General features: G+C 40.9%; 1 protein-coding gene across 2 annotated transcripts in view; it reads right to left on the bottom strand.

The window, feature by feature from the left end:
* Positions 1-22,746, bottom strand: part of igsf11 (immunoglobulin superfamily member 11) — a 97,143-nt gene that overhangs the window by 59,887 nt on the left and 14,510 nt on the right. For both annotated transcript variants that reach the window (XM_086215869.1, XM_086215870.1), the window contains exon 2: positions 9,527-9,556. In XM_086215869.1, the coding sequence (XP_086071995.1) occupies positions 9,527-9,556 (30 nt within the window). The remainder of the gene's footprint in view (positions 1-9,526; positions 9,557-22,746) is intronic.

The following is a 22,746-nucleotide window of genomic DNA, read 5'->3' as shown; positions in this document are numbered from 1 at the left end:
TGGTCACTTCAAAGCAGAGAGGAAGGCTGAAATGAAACAGCGAAAGTGGGTGAGATGAAAGAATTGCAGGGAGGGATTACTCTGCCAAAGAAAAAAGGAGACAGATTTGCATGGGAAAGATAGAAGCTCACCAGCAAAACTTTTACTGTAACATGCAGCTTGTGCATGCTCTCTCTCACACACACACACACACACACACACACACACACACACACACACACACACGCACACACACACACGCACACGCACACATCCCACCCCTAAACCAGGGGAACTGAATCTGGAGCATTAGCTGCAGGTTTGGGAGCTGGAATCTCACCCCTTTTGTACAAGAAACGCATCACTGGGAGAGAATCTTCATGCTTTCAATTCTAAAACTCTCTGATGAGCAGCTATGGTAAAGCCTGCAGGCACGAACTAATACATAAGGGAGTGAGGGGGATCATTAGAATAACTCAGCCATTCATCGACGGTAGACAGATAGCTAGCTAGCTCCATCTAGAAACACTTTCTCTGAATAATTCACAGAGGTGTAAATAAAATATATCCAGTGGCCTTCACCTAAAAAAAATGAGAAACTAGATAGCTGCCACACGGAGTAATGAGTTCTTCTTGAGCTGATGCATGCAAGTGGATGCATCATATATGTATAAAAAAAAGACCTCACCTCAAAATTCAGTTATTCACATTGATATTCAATGATTTTTTATATTAAAGCTGAATATTTCCATCAATATATCAATCTACTGCCTCTCCAAAACTGCAAGAACATCATAACAGCAGTGATTGCAATAAAGTCTGAAAGTGCAAACATCAACTGCATAAAATTATTCATCTGATGGAGCTCAGTAAGTGTATCAGTAGCCTTTCATGTTCCACCGTAAAAGATGATATCAGAATATTCATTGCCGTTCACCAGCAGTGAAGAGTGCAATACAATGGGCCCCTAAACAATAACCCTGTGATCAATGAGGCTGTAGCTGTGAATGCATGTTAGATATCCATCTTCCTCCCAGAGGAAGTATTAAGAAGCAGACTGACTCCACCAAAGGGAGGGTAGTAAGGACAAAGAATCAAAGCCCAATCAAAGAAGACGAATAGGTCACAGGTCTTTTCCACACGGTGCTACGGTGTTAACACGGTGCAGTGGTGTAGTCGTCACACCAAACTGAAATCAGCGCGTTCTCCGGGCGAGTGCCCCCATGATTAAGACAGTCACTCCGTGCGATAAACCATGGAGTGATTGGAAGATGTTATTGAAGGGAGCTACCACTGGGACACAAATCTCTATTTTCAAAAGGTCAGTCTAATGTACATGCATTTCAAAATCATGCATTAATAAGCTTTAAATTGGTTTCATGGGGAAGGGATTCTCACTCAGCACATAGCAGGACTGTTGCAATCGCAATCAATTAGAAAGCGATAATCAAAATAAAGAAAAGGAGGAGAATTTAGCAGCCTCAGGACTTAAAACTGGGTAACTGTTGCACATATAAATTTCGCTTATCTTCAAACTCTTGCCAAACAAGTTCACTCAATCTTTCTGCATTTACTTATTTTCTCGGTAGCACACCTGTGCTGATGCATGTTACCCAACAATGTTGGATCAATGGAGCGGGTGGTGCAAAAACCAAATCATTTTTGAATTGGGTACGCCAGTTAGAAAAAAGAAAGAAAGAAAGAAAGAAAACGAATTACACTTCAGAAGAGGAATAAAAGAAAAATAGAATGTGACTGACAGTGAGGACAAATGTAGATAACAGTTTGGGTAGCTTTTCTGTATTTGAGAGAACTAAAAGAAGAGAACAGGCAGAAACCAATGTGGCATTGCTGCTGTTGGACAGGTTGTAAAATATTTGTTGTAACATGTAACTACTACATTTAGTGACATGTGTCTTGTCGCTGTTGTGTGTTCTTAATTATTTCTGAACACAAGCCAGAGGAGTTTCCGGAGCAGGGAATGTGTAATTTTAGCATGCTAGTTAGCAAGCCAATGGCTTTAAATGATAGATTCAGATTTCAAAATAAAACCCAAACACCAAAAATGGCACAGCACCGTGTTCCTCACCAGTGATTACAACTTGCATGAGTGTTAGTGTCATTTTTCTCAATTCACTGTACAATGTAGCTTTAAGATTACCTAGAACTGCATTTGAAACACCTCAAAATAAGAGCAATCTCTCACTCACTCAATGAATAATGGGTAACTTTTTAATAAGGATAAGACAGACGTCAGACAAAATTCTCCACCTCACTGTCAATACACATTTTCTTCCGAGGCCCTGAGTTCATATCTTTGAACTCCTCTGGGTGTCCAAATGCCAAGGTTGAGAAACTAAAAGGATGTCTCCTGGTTGAGCCCACAGGGACAGACATCTAAAGACAGCTGCTCCCTCCCTCTATTTTACTCCTTGCCTCCCTCTCTCTGTCAATCAGGGAAAAAAAATGTTTCCTTTACCAGCTCATCACATTTCCTCTCCATCTGCTCCCCTGTCTGCAATGGAAAATTCCAGGTTTCCACTTTCTGACAACAGTGATGGCACTAACCTTCCCAAATTTGACTCTGATTACACAGTAGTGTTCAAAAGTGTCCAGGGACACAGGATGTGATGCGATGTCCTGAACTGCTCTGCTGTCTTGTCAGATGCTGTCCTCACTCATCTCCTCATGTCCTTGTTATCAGTGTGTGTATTAAAAACTTGTCCAGCTCATTTATCGGACTGAACTCTGAGCAGAAATGGGAAGTAACAAGGAAAAAATACTATACTTAATGTAGATTGTTCATGTGTATCTACTTCACTTAACTACCTTTCTTAACGTTTTATTTTTACTCCCTAAATATTAATACAAATATCAGGGCTTTAAAAAAAAACTGTCTTATAATTTAAGTAAAAACAAAAACAAAACAAAAAAACAAGAAATACAAAATGAAAGAAACAGACGAGAGGGGAGGTAACTTGCTCATGCTCCAATATGGATGGCAGGAATGAAGGTAAATGTTGACTGCAAAAAAAGAAGACCCCCCATCTAAGGCACTCCAGAAGAAGTAAGCAACACTAGACTGCAGAGGAACAGCATGTAGCGTTGTAAAGAATGTGATGAGTGTGCATGTGACATGAGTGACAAGATGAAAGTGAGGCAAAACAAAAAAAAGACTTAAGTTTTACATTACACTTTAGAGAACACTTAAGAGCCTGTACTTATTTATTTTTACCTAAGTATCCAGGTTAAATCCATACTTATACTATTACTCCACTTTGATAAGCAGGTAGTAGTACTTTGTGTGTGTATGTGCACTACATATCAGGAGTTTCCTCCCAGCTCCAGCTCCTATTACTCCGACACAACACTTCCTAAATTAGCTGCCTGGCACTGACCAGCCTCAGGGCAAGACCACAACATCTCCCTCACTTTACACACAACTTCCTTCAGCTGGGAACTCAAAAAATAGAGCAGCCATAGGTCAAAACATGGTCCAGATCTTGTTCTGTTCTTTGATGATAAACATCAACAACAGATTTGATGTTTTAACATAGCGTAATCACAAGGTGGCCTACCAATAATTCATCCGTGACCTTGTTAAAAACCAACTCACGGCTGTTGTCTCTACGCTGTGGCCTATATAATGTTCGTCCGTAACAAATGCTTCTACCCTATGAAAGCAGCTCACAGTTTAGATCCTGTAGATGTCAGATAGTTGAGGGTGTGATGATTAATGACGGTGTTGGTGATTGTAATGAGCAGCAGGATTTCAGCTGTGCCCCCTTTCTTCCTTCGCAGTGGTTGGCATCTGCCTACTCACACACGTAGAGAGAAAGTAGTCCTTACGCTGGCTGAAGGGCAAAGCAGGGAGAACAAACGCTTTACAATCACAGGATAGAATAGAATAGAATAGAATAGAACAGAACTTGTCGTTGTTGATGTTGAGCGTCCACTTGTCCGGTCTCACCTGGAGTACAGCCGAGTCATTTGGTCAAGTGCTACTGAGAAACTGCCAGAACTTTGAACCTGCCAGTGCTTTGACTGATTCATCTGGCAAATCCCGACATGAAACAGCAGCTTCTTGATTGAGAGGAAATAAAAAGAAAGATCCAATGAGCACCAAAGGCAGGACTGATGAAAAGCCAATAAACAACAAGAGGTGGGACCAAACTGGAATGTCAAGTACTTGCTTATTTGTACAAAACATAAAAAATATTCGGTCCCTCCGGGATCTTTCAGGGTCTTATACAAAATGCTTTAGGTCTCCTTAAAAATTGTGATGAAACTTGCAAAGTTACATGTGATTTTTTTTTTCTTCAGTAAACAACTACTGAACAATAAGCATTGGCTCGAGGTTTAATTCTGATTAACTTTTAATATTCAATGTAGAGAAATTGAAGGATTTTTGAAGGAATTTTTCAGAATTGAAAACCCCCACAAATTATGTGGACTTTGCTTGAATTGATGTGATTTCATACAATTGCAAGCTCACAATTTCCTGGATGGACTGTAAAATGATTCTGGTGGATTAAGTTAGGTAGAATCCAATCAGATATGCTTCTGGCTCTGTTTCTCCTTCTACAGAGGCCCAAGTTTTTTTACTGTCTACTTTTTCTTTAGTGTTTTTGCCTATATATCTTGTTTAAGGTGTGCAAAAAATATGATGTAGGAAATGTATGTTATGTGCCAGCCCATTTAGCGGGTGCATTGACGTGCGTTGGCAAAGAATATTGAGGCTTTGTGCTAAGATAGTGGCTGCAACCTTGTATTGAACAGATGGATGTGGATTGATCCAATTGAGGGAGTGAATATGCAAAAAAGATACATGTGTGTGTGTGTGTGTGTGTGTGTGTGTGTGTGTGTGTGTGTGTGAGTGTGTGTGTGTGTGTGAGTGTGTGTGTGTGTGTGTGTGTGTGTGTGTGTGTGTGTGTGTGTGTGTGTAAACAAGGTTGATAGGACCTTCGGTGTGGTGCCAGCTATACGGACAGTTGGTGCAAGGACAGATTAATTTAAATTGGACAGCTGATCACACCGCTGCCCTTCAATAACTAAATGGCATGCACTGCTAATTCCAAGCAGTGTTTGTTTCAACTTTTAACTTTAATCTAATCAAAAGTACATTTGACTTGACTTTTACAATGAGTTAAGAACAGAGAGAGATTATTTTACTGTTGTGGTGAAGGATGCAACTGCTTGGAGAGGTGCTAGTGTGTCCTTTACCATTCCATTCATACTGCACGTCCCTGACTGCTGTTGGCCTCATAAACAGAGGCTTAGAACCGTGTGTGTGTGTGTGTGTGTGTGTGTGTGTGTGTGTGTGTGTGTGTGTGTGTGTGTGTGTGTGTGTGTGTGTGTGAGAGTGTGTGCATGTTTGTGAGGAAAGCAGAGGTTGTAAGTTCAGGAAGAGAATAACAGAGAATGAAAGTGAGAGATGACAGAGTGACAGACCGTCCGGAGAGAGAGACGTTGTGTGTCATTTCATCCCTCCAATGGAGCCATAAATGCACCCTGATGCACTGTGGTGTCATCTGTGCTCACTACAGCAACCAAATCCCTGAACACATCATGTCAGGAACAAGGTGCATTATTCTACTCCACAAAGCAGCACGCCTTAGGTATTTACTTCTGGAAACAAAGGAGTCAGCAACCAAATAAATGGAATTGAACTCCCGCCTGCCGATTTAATAGGTACACCTGGATAAAACCCTGCAACAAAGTCTCCCCTCATGAGGATTATAATGTTCAGTTTGTATTGAGTCTATTTGAGAAAGGTGGTGACACGTGTTAATAATCCTCCTGTAGGAATGTACTGAGTTATACTGAGGAGCTGGCCTAATATTTTATCCATTCAAGCTGGATGTAGTTGGCATGTGAGTTTAAAGCCAATATATCATGACAACCAAAAAGGATTAAGTGCTTTATAAGCATGTGTAACGTGTATGGAAGCATTAGTTGCATTTGTAACCACGGCACATACTGCTATTGTTACTCAACAGTCCAACAAGGTGCTGTAAAAATATGCCCTTAATATAATTTTTCCATCTCTAATATTTAAGTCCTTATTTTGCCAAACTGGGTGCAAGATGAATAATGTTTTTTATTGACTGAAAATGGGTTTTTTTTTTAAGCCTTGGCAGAATAGTGACAGTTTCTGCTTACCTGACCGAGAGGAAAGGCCTCTGATGCTGACAGGCACCAAGGACTCAAGTTGTTTGACACTGTTCTTCTCATTTACGGAAGTCATGAACATTGTGCTCTGGAGATGTTTCATGTCCTGTATCTTAGAATGTTTTAACCAGGTATGACATCTCTCTTTTTAAATACTTACAATCAATAGGAATCAACTCTTTGTCCTCCCGCCACCCGTCTCTCCTCCTGCCTCTCTCCCTCTTTCCCAACTTCCCCTTCCATCCATTGTCCCAGATCTTATTATATGAACTCTCATTACAGAGGTGGTAATAGATTCTTCAGCGCTAGATCCTCTTTATTATCCGTCAAATGTACATCTCTAAGCTTATTAGCCAGCGCTGTCTTTTCAGCATTTCAATTAGGAACATTTTGAATTGTCGAGCAAGATTGCATGCCTTATATTCATCACAGGCATTCTCTGGGCATGACACAATGTTCAAATACTGTCATCAAAATCACATATTACAGCAATGACGAGCTACAGAGGAATGACATCATGGCAGATTTTAAAATTGGACTCAGAGGGAAATAAAGACAAGGATGTGTACATTAGCATTTGAATCACAGCAGGCAATCATGCTAATGTCATATGACTTGCAATTTAAAGAAGTGCAGCCAACAACAAAAAAAAATGTCAAGAAGCCACTTTAATACCAATCTGTTTGTGACCACAAAAAAAGAGCTTTTAAAGGAATGTTTCAAGATCTGCAATAGCTTTGTGTTCTCTGCTTTTAAATAACTGTCTGCTATCAGAAGACTGTGAAATGGGAACTGATCAATTGTCAGCGTGAAGACAGGCTCTATCATTTGAGAAACTTAGAAAGCTGTACCCAAAAAAGTACGTTGAACCTTCCTGTGTGTGTGAGTGTAGCATGTGATGGTGGAAGTGTCCCACAGAGGGTACGCGATGTCTGAGAGAGGAGCAGCAGATTTCAGGAAGAAGCGTGGGTGGATGACGTTGAGACCATTTGTGTTAATGGATTTGGGTCAGATGATGAAGATATGTGTGTGTTTGTGTGTGTGTGTGTGTGTGTTTTATGTGGGGTGCATGGTTTTGTGATGTCATTAGCATATGAGCCAAAATATGATGATCTCTGGGTATTATGGGTATCTGTTTAAGGTCTGTGGCTTTATAAAATACCCACTTGACACTGGAGTCACAACCGTGTTTTATCATTCTGTTTCTGTGTCTTTCACTAAAACACACACACACACACACACAAAAACGACACACTCATGCACACGCTAATCCATTCGGTCATTGTTAATCCAGCTGCTGTGTGCTTGTACAGAGATGTGCTGCACATGGCATGACAACCACGTCACTGAGGTGCTGATGTCATACCTTTTCGGGTTGCCAGTGTTGTCATCGTGAAAGATAAATGACATCATCACCCAGTGCATGTTGAGATCAATGTCATAAATGCATGCATTGTTTTCATGTTGCATTAAAGGGAAGCGCGCCCTAACCCACCCACACACAAAAACACACACACACACCCAAATAATTCTGCTGGAGTCTTGCAGCGTTCACCACAGAGCAACTGTGGTGAAGAGTCAAGCATCTCTTCCTTGGGCACCCTTGTAGCAGAGGATAAAAACTTTACACACTTTAAATGAGATTCTCACACAGAGACTAGAAATTCCTCTGCAATGATCGTAATCAGAGGGGAAATATAACGTAAACAATCTGATAGAGGATCAGCGTTACTGCCCCCCACCCCCTGCAGGATGTTCAGCATAATGTTAATAATGTCATTGTTGCACAGAAATGAGTAGTTTCAGAGAAATGAATGAAATTTGAATACCTGGGGCAACCAACCCAGGGGCATAGTTTTTCTGTGAAAAATATCCATCCTAAATACTGCGTACCATACTAATGGAAGGGATTTTCTCATTGGAAAGCAGCAACTATAGTCTGTGTTCATGGAAACTCAGATTAGGATTTGACAGGCTGCACAGAGGGGCGTGGGTGTGTTATTGGAGGGGGAGGAAAGGCGGGGAGGTAAACACTAAGTAGTGACATAAGAGTTAAGAGAAGAAAAGCAAATATTTAAATAAAGAACAAGGCTGTCATGTGGAAGAGATCACGGGGAGGAGAGACCCAAGAAGCAGTCAAATTGGGGCTGCGTGGAGTCGAATATCGAGGAAAAAAAATATAGAAATAAAAATAAAACATAAAAGCACTGAGAGAACAGAAAGAGGAAAAGGCGCGGGAAATCAACAGAGACTGATAGAGAGGGAGAGATGCTGAGAACTAAAACGTAGTAAGAGACAGCAGATGGTGGGGATTATTCTGGACTAAAATACTCAGAGGGAAGGCCGCAGACATAAACCCGTACAGACTCCATCTGCCAGAAATAGACCAAACAGGACTGTAGGTCCACCATAAAATGCTGCCTAGATGGCAAAACCGCAGCAAAAACCCCAATGCACAAAATATCAACCAAAACAACACATAAACACTATAACCACAAGATATATAAAGTGCTAGTTTCCTCTGATATATGAATAAATTCAACTTTTTAAATTATTAAAGATTAAACTCGTGTGGAGACATAAAATGGAATGTAAAGAAACAGTCGTAATCTCTTTTGCAGCCGCAGTGGGAGCAAGTGTGTTGGAGTTTTCCAGCATGTGTTTGTGTGATTATGACTGACACCCCTAATCCACATTTTATGTTCTACAAATCTCCCCAATAATTCCTCGGTATCCATGCGCATACACTAATGCAGATACAGTCTAATGTCTGCTAATCATCTCCTGCATGGATGGAAGCACAGAGGAGAGAGAACGAACCCGCCTGTTCTCTTCAAATTTACTGACATCTGTTTGCCTTGGGACAAATCCACATCACTGACCTGCAACTGGAACAATACATCATGGTGTCTTAATGGCTTTACACTCTTTTATATCTATTATGCCATTGTGTTTTCGAGTTAAGTTAAGGGTATTTCTTCAAACTTTGAAGTGACGAGCTGTGACCAAATCTCAGTGAGAAAACGATTCGAGGTCATTTTCAAGAGTGAACAAGGCGGCTGTTCAAATTCTTATACAATATGTTTGCTCTCTTACATGTCATGCGCTTCTTGTACTACTACAGGTTGGATTATATTTAAGGAAAGCCTTCAGGCAGACAGAAGTTTTTAGGAAAATGTGACCTAAATAGCAACCAAACTTATTTTTCTCTGAAAACGTCCTGAGGTCAAACTGGCCCACTTAAAGTAAACACGTACACAACATTGAAAAGGTTGCCTGTCTCAAGTTCCATCAAACATGACATTAAAAACTGAAAAGGGTCAAACAGACATTGACCCCAAAGTTGATGAAGTACTATTAAGTCTTTTTTTTTTACCTTTTCCTGTGCGTGTGTCAAACCTTGAACCTGCAAAAAGAGAAGAAAAAACATCATTACTGCTGAGTTCTGACTGATCATGAGGCAATCTGAGCAGACATCGACCGTACTGATGAAGTGATTTAAACAAATATCAGCTACATTAGCTTCTCTCTGTGGGCAAAGAGAGCACACACTGCACTCACCTTCTGACGCCTTTCTCAATACTCCTCTGTAATTGCCTATTGAGCCACGTCAGTAAAAGCATGCAGTTTATGTTCCTGCAACAGTAAAGTCTTCCTACATTCTAGTCTCAGGGTTAGCGTTAGCATGTCCAACATATTGACTTATTCCATTTATGTTTTCCACATCACAAGCACGTATATAAATATTGTTGTGAGGACATACATCAGACTGCAACCCAAGGACCCGCCTCTCTTTGGGACAAAAAGCAAGTCTCCAAGCTGTCCCATGAACATAGCTTTAAGGAGAAAAATTCGGGTCAATGGTTATGTAAATAACAGAAACATAAGTCTGTGTGTGTGTGCGCGTGTGTGTGTGCGTGTGTGTGTGTGTGTGTGTGTGTGTGTGTGTATGTGTTATTGACTTATTATCTACTCTGAGTTAATTAAATCCTTCTCTGGCACATCATCTCTGAACAAAAAGTAATTATTGTGCATGGATGCATAGCCACCAAAAAGTCAACATCCACATGTGATAAATACGTGTCACGTGTGCACATACACATATGTATATCTGTTATTTTTTTTAGCATTTCTGCACCCAGTCTTACATCCATCACTACAGATTGCAAACTAGCACCAACATTTGCATCACCACCTTGTTTTTTGGGTTGGTTTTTTATTTTGAACATTAATGATAAAAACAAAGATCAGACATATTTCTGCATTTTGTGTCAGCTGCTTCTCATTGATATGCATAACTAACTTTATTTCTTTCTGGCGGGTAAATACATTTAGGTGGTAGCTGGGAGAACCAGCGCTGATTTGCATCTGGTAGGTTGCCATCATCTTGACTGCTGTCATCATGACAGCGTGCAACAATCAACCTATTTGTGCCAGCAGTTTGCAGCAGTTGAGTGCTGATGTATTATATAACAATGAACATGTTACAAGATGTTAGAATAATTCAAATTATAGTTCAATTTTTAAAATTGACTTTTAAAATGCATATAAAGACATCAGCCTGACTGAATTCCTTCTTTTGATTCTAACATCTTCTCAGCGTCTATGCGCTTTGTTATGTGACACAGAAGAAAGTCAGAGGGAACAAATTAATTCTTCACTTTTCTTGTTTACTTGCAACAACAGTATCCAACCGATTTGAGCTGAAACTATAACTTAACTGCAAACATGCATGTAAACCACCTGAGTGTCTGTTACAAAGGTTACTGAGAGAGCGCATTAGATGATTTTTAGCACACAAAGAACAATTCATGTTTCCAATTTGGGGTTGGTGTGGTTGTGGATGTGGTTGGTAATACCACAGAGGACATAAGAAAAAAAGACTTACATTTGGATCTTGATTTTGACACTAAATAATTGATTCAGTGGGAATTTAAATAAATGTTTTATACACCTCCCACTGCCAAACTATGCCCAACAACTCTGCAAGAAATATATTGCCTCACATCACTCTTTTATCCTGATTCTCAGAACCAGTCTGACCTCCATGACTGGTTTCCAGTCTGGAACAAACCAGCTTGTATCTTCACAATGAAAGACTTCTTGTCTAGTTGGTTTGCACATGGGCAAACGGATGCCAGCTTACATATGCTCTTTGACACTGGATCAGCTTGATGGGACGGTCCAACACAGGCTGTGGATTGATCAGTGACATTTCAAAAATTCAGTTTAAAGGCTGCTTCTCCTCTGAAAGTGCTTTGAATGTTAGGTTCTGTGACCAAAGCCGTTTGTCTTCACACAAACCTTTGGTATGACTTCTTCTGGGAGGAAGAAAGAATGTAGAAAATGAAAGTTTAAAAAAAAAAATGTGTAAGTATAACACCATGAGGGCATTTCTTCAAATTTAGCAGCACATCCACTGGGACAAAGGTCAAGGTCACTGTGACAGGCACACAATGATCAACGGTATTTCTAGTTTGTGATTTATTCAAAAACAGCGCTTTTGCACGCCTGAAACAGAAGATAAGTGTGTCGGAGAACAACGGGTTAACTTCAGGTAACTTCTTTCAGTCAAAGATGATTTCCTCCCATTAAAATCCTCTTGTACTGCAAGCGTGACAGTGCCCAGGAGTTTATTTTCTCTTTTCCTTTCCTGTAGTTTGTGATTGAACTACCACCTGTTACTTGAACCAGTAACATCAATCCTGATCAAATCCATGATGCTGCTATGTGCCACCATCACACAATGCTTCAAGTTTGCCCTGGTCTTTTCCTTTAGGACACGCTCATGTCTGGCTTTATACATCCATGAAATACTTTTAAATCAGTCAACCAAATTTATTGAAGCCTTTTTGTGAACTTGCTCTAATGGTACTTTTTTTTTTTGTCCAAAATAAATCCTAAACGAAAGTAACATAACATTTGGATGAACTTGCTCGAATGAGAATCTTATTTAACGCCCTTCATGTGTGGTAAGATCCGTCTCAACTCCCACCAAAAAAACGCCTCTTTCCATTCGTCTTCCATACTTTCTGTATGAGCGGGCAGAGGTGTGAGTTTTTCTGATCTTTTTCAGCTGCTGATTTTCACAGATCCATCAACAGCGGCAGGCTTTCACACCACTGTACCTGTCACATGACTGTTCTTTAGTCGGAGACGGAGAGGAGCAATCACTTCATGGGTTGTTAAGCAGTGGTGCATGACCACTCTCATTCAGGGAGGCCTACCAGCTGGACTATAGGCTCATGGGATAGAAAGAAGAAGACCAGTGTTGCACACTAATAATATTTACTTGAGGCAAAGAAAAGGGCCTCAAGCTCTCTATAGAAATGAAGTTCAACAATATAAACAGCCATGATGGAGCAGCAGGGTGAACCAAAGAAGCAATGACAGTTCGATAAGCCTCTCCTAAAAGGAAGTCAGAGGATAGGACAGTTCAGTGGCTGAATGTTCAAGTACTCTGTTGATGAATGGAAATGTATGCTTTACAGAGAGACTGGCAGCCAGAAAAAAACAAGACCTGGGGTAAACATTGGAGATAAGAGCAACAGGTGATCCTCACTCAAAGCCATCAAGCTCTTTCTTGCTGTCTTTCTGAAATGGTGTGATTAGTCGGTGTGTGACGCCACCCTGAGTGGTTCATATTCAACTTCTGAGGTACTTTATGGAAAATTTCAACCCATTAGAGCTCAACAATTGGTTTTGACTGCCAAGCACTTTCCAGAGAATGTCAGTTTCCATGGAGACCAAGCCACCACAGCTGAAGCCCCCCGCCCCAAACCATGTGTAAAAAGATGGTTAAAAAAGAAAAAGAAAAAGACTGACAGTCACACATCACAACCTCCCTGTAAATATCTCGGTCTTTTCTATCCCTGAATGACATCCCTGTTTGTCTTCATCCTTGTTTGCAGTCTGCCTCTGTGTTAACCAATGCTAGTAGTTACTCATTCACTGTTTCTTGGCAAACTCCAGGAAGCATTTTTGGGGGGAAAAAACAGAAAGATATATGGCAACCAAACAAAACACAACCAAAAAAAAGCCTTGTCAAGAGAGAAAACAACCTCCTTTGATTGGCCAAAGGTTCTTGGATTTCAGCTGTGTACACTCTGCCTCTGCAGGTTCACAAGTCTGCTTTTCCTCCAGCTTTCACTGAGACGGGTGGAGAAAAAGTGAGAAAAACACAGAACCTGCCATTTGCGAGAACAGAAAACAGCATGTGAGACTCACTGGGGCACATTCAAGTAATTTGAATGGATGCTGTGAATCTTTGAGCTTAAAAAACACCAAAAAAAAGATCCAAGAAAAGTTCCACAGGTGTTCTGTTCTCCTTTCTTCCAATCCAGGATTTACTAACACATATGTGTTAATCTCCAGTCTATAAATGCTTTAAATTGAAATGTATTCCAGAGCAATTTATTTGAACTGTATGTATAGATCAGTGATGTGATGATGTGACGGTGGAATGTGGCGCATATGCCGTGAACGCCACAATCATCTCAATATCTGATGTGCGTGTGTAATCAGATGATGTGTGAACAGCGTCGCCTGACTTTGATACCCCCGATACGATAACCCTCCTCTAGAATCTGCAAAGCTGTGCTGATCAGACTCAAATAAGATCTGCAAAAAGGAATGGGGCTCATATGCCCACAGGAAAAAGTCATGGCCACACACACACACACACACACACACACACACACACACACACACACACACACACACACACACACACACACACGCGCGTATCTATTCAGATCAAGGTTGGAAAACTGCAGCTCTACGATAAAAAGGAGAAAAAAAACAGGTTTGTGGAAGGTTGAGGACACATGTCCGACATGGTTCAGAGTATGTTATTATACTGTACAGTATATTGTGCTCGATCCCTCCTTCGCCCTTGGAGTTTAACATTCTATTGGTAATTTTAATTCTTTATATTAAGAATTGCTTGCAGCTCCGCTCACTCCTCTTCTGTGGCGTAATGATGTGGATTCGCCCAGGTCTTCATTCATCTTCTAAGAGCACACTGACACCAGTGGACCAAATCACTCTGGGGCGCCTTTTGTTTTTGCCTGCATTGAAACAGCGACTGTTTGAGGAGCAAAAACAAGAGTTTGAAGACGGTTTTGCTGAACAAAGTGAAATATCTGTGAATCGCCACGACGAGTGCACGTGTGTAGATGTATCTACTCGATAATTATAGGGAAGTGTTCTTGAAATACAGCCCCCCCCCCCCTTCAAAAAAATTCACAGCTTTCCATCCAATCCCTAAAGACAAAAAAACATGCTCAATGGACAAAAAAGAAATTCAGCCCCAGGGAAAACAGAAACGTGCCTCCCACAGGCAAATCTACGCTTGGTGTGTTCAGCCAGAAGTTGATCACCAGGTAGAGATGCTCCCTCCGGAGGTGGAGTTTTTCTTAAAAACCATCCAAACTGCATCTTTAAAAACACATCCTTGGCATACATTCGCACATGATTTCACAACCCAGGGTGTTCACACCTGATTCCCCCCTACCCCCCCCCCCAGCCCCACCACTGTGTCTAAATCAAGTTGTTTGTTTCACAAAAGCTTCATTAGATTGTTTCTTTGATTATGTGGGTGCGTCACGGTGATACGCGCGTGCATGCGCGTGTGCGTGTGCGTGTGCGTGTGTGCGTGTGTGTGTGTGTGTGTGTGTGTGTGTGTGTGTGTGTGTTCTCGCTCATTTGGCATCAAAAGAACACACATCGCTGTCCTTGAGTATTCTGGAAACAAATTAAAATACAAAAGCCCTGATGACTCCATCACACTGATCATTTTTCATCGTCAGCTCTGATTGTAGTTGGGAATACAGGTCGTCACGTTATCCAGGCTCCAGTGAAGAGGGTGTTAAAAGATGTTTTCCTTTATGGAGAATGATTTGTTTGTTTTACATTGCAGCTCATGATCCTCCTGGGCCCTAACCTACATTACAGCACAAAGACTATTAATCATTAATGATCAGACCTTTTAATATTGTTCATACATAATTTATTTGCACCTGAATAAAACAAATGTTCCAAAACACTGGGTAACCATTTGGTGAGGAAATTATGTATTTTTTTGAATATTTTGTTGCATTTTGTCAACTCGATTTAGTTGTTTTAAAGAAGAAAGTAATGCGTTAATGGTTAAACATGCAATTATTGACATCTTTGCTGCTTTACCCCGCATGAAACAATGCAGAAAATAATCTGGTTTCACTCTGCACTGCAATGCAAAAGTTAATCAAACATGTTTCATATTTCTGAAGCGCCTTCAAAGAAACATTTAAAACATGAGAGGTTATGTGTTCAAATGTCTAATTCCTAAAAAAAATAATTTAAAAAATGAGCGATTTAAGAAGTCAAAGCCTTCACAAATCTCACATCTCAGGCAAATGCAGCATAATCATATAATCCAGACGTTCATTATCGCAGAGGAGAGAAACGTCTCTGGAGGTCAATTAACCCGGCGTGTGAACTGAGAACTCTGAGCCAAGACATCCAATAAGCCAAAAATATTAAAGAAACACACACAAATGCACTTTTGAGCAAAGATAATGCCCTGCACATACCCCCCCCCCAAAAAAAAGATAACAACCAAACACCTAACTCACATCACACTCACATATTGTTTGTTTCTCTCTTAACGCACACATACACACCCACACACCCACACACACAGACACACACACACACACACACACACACACACACACACACATCAAGCAGACTGCTGTCCTTTAATCACAAGTCATGCTTAATTGGAATAAGTGTGAAGTAAATAAGAGCGGTTAGAGCGGCTCAGTCTGGCACAAATAGAGCTCAGGGCGGCTGCAGCCAACTTGTTTGATTCACATATTCTTTTATAAAGTCATCTTTCAGTAAATCTAGAAGAGGAGGTAGCCAGATTTTTTTTTTTAAGTTTCTCCCTGTGAAATTACCATCATGCCAGAAACCAAAATAAATATCTTCCAGACATGAAGGAAGGTAAACTTTCATTTCATTTGAATAAAATCAAGCAAAATCGACAAAACACTGAAGCTTTTTTTTCCCCACTTCTTCTTCCCTGGGCTTTTTGCTGTCTGTGCTACATGATGGAAGAAAGGGAGAAGCTGACACAAATGTTTGTGGTGGTGTGTATGTGAGTTAAGCAGTGCGATTATCCATTATTCATTATAATTTGTGCTTAGCGTAGCTCTCGTCTGCTGCTCCTATAGACTATAGTCTCACTTGTCAAATAGCGCTTCACTGAGCTGTGCTGGATACGATACAATATTTCTAAAATGGATCAAAACACCAAGCTAATTCAGGGTTTTATTCTCTATGATGTGGACACTTCCAAGAGGGCATCAGCTCTTAAATTCCCTCATGCTGAGATCACGTGGACCCGCCGTGCAGCTGTTTTCTAACTGTCTATATTATGAATATGCTCATTTACACACACTTTATAGGCCTTATCCCACTACTAGACACATGTAATCACTCACAGATTGTAAGAAAAACAAACAAACTACACACTCGTACAGCAGCACAACACCCACAGCTTCATGGGAGCACAAAGGTATCATGGTCTTCAAAAACCCTGGGCCATTCAGGCTCCTAAATTGGTCCCAGTGAGGTGTGAGCGCTCAGACCACAGGGCTGACCTCTAACTCCACATCTGTGTATTAAAGAATTAGTCTCTGTCAGCCAGATCGATGCTCCAAAAGCAGCTTTGCTTCCATGTAGGGAGCCTGTTGTAGAGTATAAGTGGGCAAATGATGATAGTGGTAAAGGCCATCGGCTGGGTGTTTCTACTGAAAGTTGGATCCAGTTGGCTGTTAGATCATCTTGGGATTTGATTAAGGAAAGTAAACACAGACAGCGAAATGATTTATTGATTATATTGCATTTCTGTTTGCTAGTCTATGCGGTATAAAAAATGTATACATTAATATTTGTCTGATACTGAGGAGAAACGTTTGGAGCTTTTGTTTGGACCCTGACGATCCATCAACGCTGTCCCACCGTCGTGGGAGTGAGGTCATGTTTTACTCTGGTCTGACTGGGGGTTCTCAGCCACCCACCAGACGAGAGAGGAGGCGACCAGGGCCGGCTGAGCCAAGGCCGGGTCAACAAACTCAAAGGACTCACAGAGCATTAAAGCTACTCTGTTGCTGTTAGCCACAGCTGCTGGTGGGATGTTGAGGAGCTTGACAACACCTTAATCACTCATGTCCTATAACTTAATGTCAATCACCATAACCTCAAAGGAGGAATTGATCCTACATATAAAATCAAATTCCTGCAAAAAAAAAAAAAAAAATCAGTCATCATTTGTCTTCCGAAACCCAGTGTGCTCGGTCTTTTACTTGAGATAAAAGACAGACAATTCATCTGCACTTAAACTCCTTAAGGGGGAACTGACACATTAGCAAGTGACTCAGCAACCAATTAAAAATAAGGTGTTTGATCAGCCATTCTCTCTAAATGAGCTTCAGCAGACTAAATTCAGAACTTCCGAAAATACTAGCAAGTGCAAATTTTTCAGCTATTACTCCACCATCTGTGAAACTTCACAATTACTTTTTTTATACATCTAAATCAAGATCGCAGCATAAGTATGTAAATCCAGAGTGTAACACGTCCTCCATCAGTCATTAAATGTGTCTGAATGGAGTCTTCCCATTTCATTGCTGTGGACGCATTCTTCGCTGCTGGCTGCTGAGATGCCAATACAGATGGACTGAATCCCGATGGAGCCAACAGCCGTGTCTGTGGAGCTAAACTCCTGGTGATTTGTGCCAGTGCAGAGCTGCACCACGTTGGGGCCTGGATGCTGTGGGCGCTCAAGCCCTGGCAGGGAGAACAGGGGCCCCCTTGTTTGGCCTGGGTGAGTCGACAGGAAACATAATGGATTCACATGATAATGAGCCAGTGAATACTTGTCCCTCATACCACCCTGCGTTCTCACCCTTAAATATAGTACACTACTTTACACAGATAGCGGGGCTAAAGTTACACATAAATCTGATACAAACACACACGCACGTAGTCACACAAGCCTGCACAATCACAAACCGCTCAGTGTCTGGTGCAGAACTGCCGGATCGCTGGTCTCATCACCAAGGAGACCAGCACTAAGCGGGTGCCTGGCAGAGACAAACTGGCATTTAGCATTTAGGACCCCACAAAGCTTCCAGGCAGAGAATGCAGGCCTTTTTCAATGAGGAAGGAGATTAGTCACAAGGACACATGCAGAGAAATAGAAAAAAATAAAAACACGAGAGAATGAAATAGTGTTTGACAATCGCATTAGAGAGCAGAGTGATGGAGGGAGCAAGTTAGCAACAGATTGACGAACTGAAGGAAGAAAGACGGAGAAAGCATGCAAGGCAAAATAAATGCATGCTTTCGGTTCAGAGGAAGGCCGGAGCAGAAAAATATGGGGGTTCTTTTTTTTTTTTTTTTTTTTTGGTTTTAAACTGACAGGTGCTTTACAGCGGTGACAAAATAACCGCTGAGAGTGATTTGTCTAAGTAACATAAAACACCATCTGAGCGTTGAGAGGCGCATGTGTGATTTCAGCTGACGTCACAGACGGGGGAATCTATTAATACCCATGCCCACCTGAGTCTCCACCAGGCTGGGGAGAGAAAATGCAGTGCAAATGAACTGTAAAAATAAAGATTTATCTTCTGGGTTTTTTTCTGTTTTTTTTTTTTTTTCATTTTGATTCATCTCTGCAAGCTGGGGAGAGAAAGAAGCTGAGAAGAAGATTGAAAAGAGGGTAAATCGAGCATTGAAGTTGTCAAGAGTCCTCTGCCCTGTGAACAGAGAGCGGAAGATCGAGGGATGGCACGAAGCGAACAAGTGTTAAATGGTTTAAGATAGGGGGATTTAGGCTACGCTAAGCTCCAGATGTTTTGGAGTTGAAGCGGCAGAAAGCAATTAATTTAGGAACAAATTAAACAGATAACGGAGGGTGTATGAGGTCGCATATCAGTCTCCTTTTTTTAAACTATCGGGCCCATCCCATTCTCTTCTACCTCATACTTCCTTTCATGACGTTCTCGCGATTCTACCTCCCTGTCAGCTGCTCTCCAGTTATTCTCACACATCTTTAAACATTTGCAGTATTCATTTTTCATCCTAATTCAAACAAGGATTAATTAAAATTGGAGTCCACCCCCTTTCGCCCCTCTGTAATCTCAGAGTGGCTGCTTCAGCTCTGTAGCCTGTATTCATGAGCTTTTATCTGAGCAGTATTTTATTATGACAGTGGTGAATAGCGTGTTATGAGGCTGTGCAGCCACAGTGATGGCAGTCTCAATGGGCCCTATAAACATTTTTTTTTTTACCCCCATTGTGCTTGAACACGTGTCTCTCTCATCACCCTGTGGTAATAAAGACAAGCCACATCTCTCCTCGTCTCCATCTCGAAGCATTACGCAGCTCGATTCTGCTCGATCACAATGCACAAAGGAGGAAGAGCACATTGAATCCTAGCCATGGGAGACCCAAATTCCAATGAGGAAATCAGCCTCTTAATACGGAGAAATCGTTCTGGAACGGGACAATGCCCTGTGTTAATATAGCACCCTCCCGCCGAGCACAATGGAGTCATTGATCATCTCATGTCATCATTAAAACCCTGCGTTTCATCTTACAGCTTTAATAAAGGGAAAATGTCAAGCGCTTACAGGCTAGAGAAGATGGATCACTTGATATTCTGCCATTGATTATGAGATATATGTTTAAAAAAGCTCCGTGTAAGGACGCGAGCTGACCTTCTCTCTCTTCTTTCCTCCAGTCTACACTTTTTATATCAATACAGTACAATTCTCTATATCGTCTCTGCACCGCTTCTGCCATCTTCACTTGCATGGCATCACTATGGAGCAATGACAGTGAACTGTAATTGCACATCATGGTTGCTTTTCCATAATTATAGTTGTGTTTGTGCACAGGGAGAAAACAACTTAATAGGCTCTGGGTAATTACCCTATTTGAATAGATGGTAGCTAATTGGATTGTCTGACATTGTGTGGATGCGCACGTCATTGTGTGTCTGTATGTGTGTGTGTGATAACAACTATCCATGGGAGAGCAGCGGTACAAGAGCGTTTATGAAGGAGAGATCCTTTTTAAAACGCCTTTTTACTTTCAGTGAATTAGCTTCATTTTACCTGAAGAACTGACTTTAAGTCATGTTTAAGGAGCTTTAGGTTGTCCAAATAATTGTCAACAGTTCATTCTGAACTGTGTCTTCCAGGATTCTAATTATTTCTCAGTGCCTCTTTTTAAAAAGTGCTAAACACAAAAAGCAGATGCATCACTGTCACTTTCCTAACCGTAATCGTTAAAAGCGGCCAAACATCCTGCAACATGGCTACTGTTGGTTGACTACAAAAGCAAGAGAAAAATTATATCATTGCAGTTGAAAACTTATTCACCGTTATTTAAAAATGTTTCAAAAAGATTTTGATGAGCAGAGATTTATAACACTGTGGACTCCCTTGTAATGTTTTGCAACCTGTAAAAAAAAACAAAAAAAACAACTATCAGATCTGTGTTTGTCATCCATATTGATACAATCTGTATTTGTTTTTGTAAGTGTGCAAATTTGTGCAGTTTTCCCTTCTAACGGTACAATATTCAAACTTATAAAAAAAAAATCATATTCATTTTCATGTATTTGCATGTGCAAAGAATCTGGTTTTGTAATTTTGATTCAAGGGAAATACTCACATTAAAGTCTTGATGTTGCACCATCTGATCCAAATATGTCGCTCTGCAGGTGCTCTGAACATTTAGCCAAAGCTCGCAACAGCCCCTGACAGGAAACAACAGCCACAGCGATTTGAAGAAGCCTGCCGTTGTGAAAGCAGGAGCTAATTGACTTGATAGCTGTGTTTATTTTTAGTAATATTAAAAAAAAAGCTAGAAAAGACACATTTTTCTGATGCTGAATTGTATTGCTGCCACTCATCTTTCTGTCACTCAGTGTAACCGCAGTGAGCGCCGCTACTTGTGACATCACACGCATTTATCAAATGGACATTTCTTCTAAAATCAGCTCACACCAGGAAGAAAAGCTTCTGTATGGATGACGTTGATGGCCCTCCTATTAAACAACATTCTTACAAACAAAAACAAAAAAAAGATGATGTATCATTGGCATTCATGTGCTTTCATGTCCGGCTCTCCAGACTAGTATCAAAAACACACGTACAATGTCGCTCCAAGAATATCAAATCAAATCAGAAAATCTGATCACACTGCATACATCCTGGCGCCCTGTTGGAGTCAGATTTGATTTCAAGTGGTTTCTGTTAGCATATAAATAGCTAACAAGCTCCCACAATCATATCTGTCTGATTTCAGCCTGCCTGATGGAGCTCTCCTGTCATGCCTTCTGATCACAGGCCGCTCGCCGGCTGCCAACAATGGAGAGGAAATTAGCGAGCAGCAGAGCATTTCCTAGGAAGCTATATGATCTGACACCACTATCACCTCTGGATGATAAACCAGTTCAAATCCAGTCCACTGTTGATCTTGGAAAAAAGAGGTACCCTTTTAGGTTCGTGCATTACTGCATGTACTTCCTGTCTTATTGCTTGGATGAGTTTGTATTGGTTTTATGTGCTTTTGTTGTTGTTGTTGTTGTTGTTGTTTTTAACCAAGTGAGTTTAAAGTCCTTTGCAAGATTAAAGGCTGCCTGGATAAAACTTGACCTGTTGTGAACCTCCTTTCTACCCATTTCCAGTTGGTAAGAAATAGAAAAAAAAAATGGAACAGTTAAATACAAACTACCAGTTACCAGCCAATACATGGAACCCCGTACAAACAATGTAACCACGTCTACAGATATATGTTCAAATACCATGAATACTACTGATTAAACGCACACAAAAATAAGAAGCGCTAAAAAAGGCACGTTATTGAAGAGCTCACACCAATTTGAGTTAAGCTCTCATGGTTCGTCTACAAATATTTCAGATTTCCCGGCCTCTAAGTTCACCATAAACACTGCATCTGTGTAATGTCCTCTGAAGTGACAGATACACAATTCGTGTTTGACTGTGTGTTTGCATGCAAGGTCTTGCTTGTGTGTCACTGGACTGATCAAACATGGCCAAAGCTATCTATAATCTATAAACCAGGGTCACAGACCAAATGACAACAACATAATCTGCTGTAAAGCCCGTTTTAGCAGATGATTTGGGCCTTGGCTCAATAGTTTACACACATTGTTCCATATTCACAAATCACCTCTTAGCAGGTAAGCTGGGTCAGACGATCAGAGGCCGCGGCTCAGCCAGCGAGGCAAGTAACATGAGTCACAGCTCCGTGAGAAATAAAAGACAAAAAAAACGAAACCAAAACTAAAAGGTTTGAAAGGTGTCACCAGGGAAAAGATTCTCATTCTGGCCAAGAGGCCTAGAATGCACACAACGTTTCGCGCACAGTTGTGTTTTAAATCTTGGGTAAAACCAATAAAACTACTAATCTCAATGTTTTCTATCTTTGCAGCAACAATGCATGTAATGCCCTTTAAATTACACAAGCATCTTCAGACAATGACTCATTTTCTGTGAAAATTTTAAAAAG

The sequence above is a fragment of the Aulostomus chinensis genome, chromosome 10 (assembly GCF_037954235.1).
Source record: "Aulostomus chinensis isolate RoL2024-O1b breed Wild chromosome 10, RoL_Achi_v1.0, whole genome shotgun sequence".
Lineage (NCBI taxonomy): Eukaryota > Metazoa > Chordata > Actinopteri > Syngnathiformes > Aulostomidae > Aulostomus > Aulostomus chinensis.
This window is presented reverse-complemented; position numbering and strand designations above follow the sequence as displayed.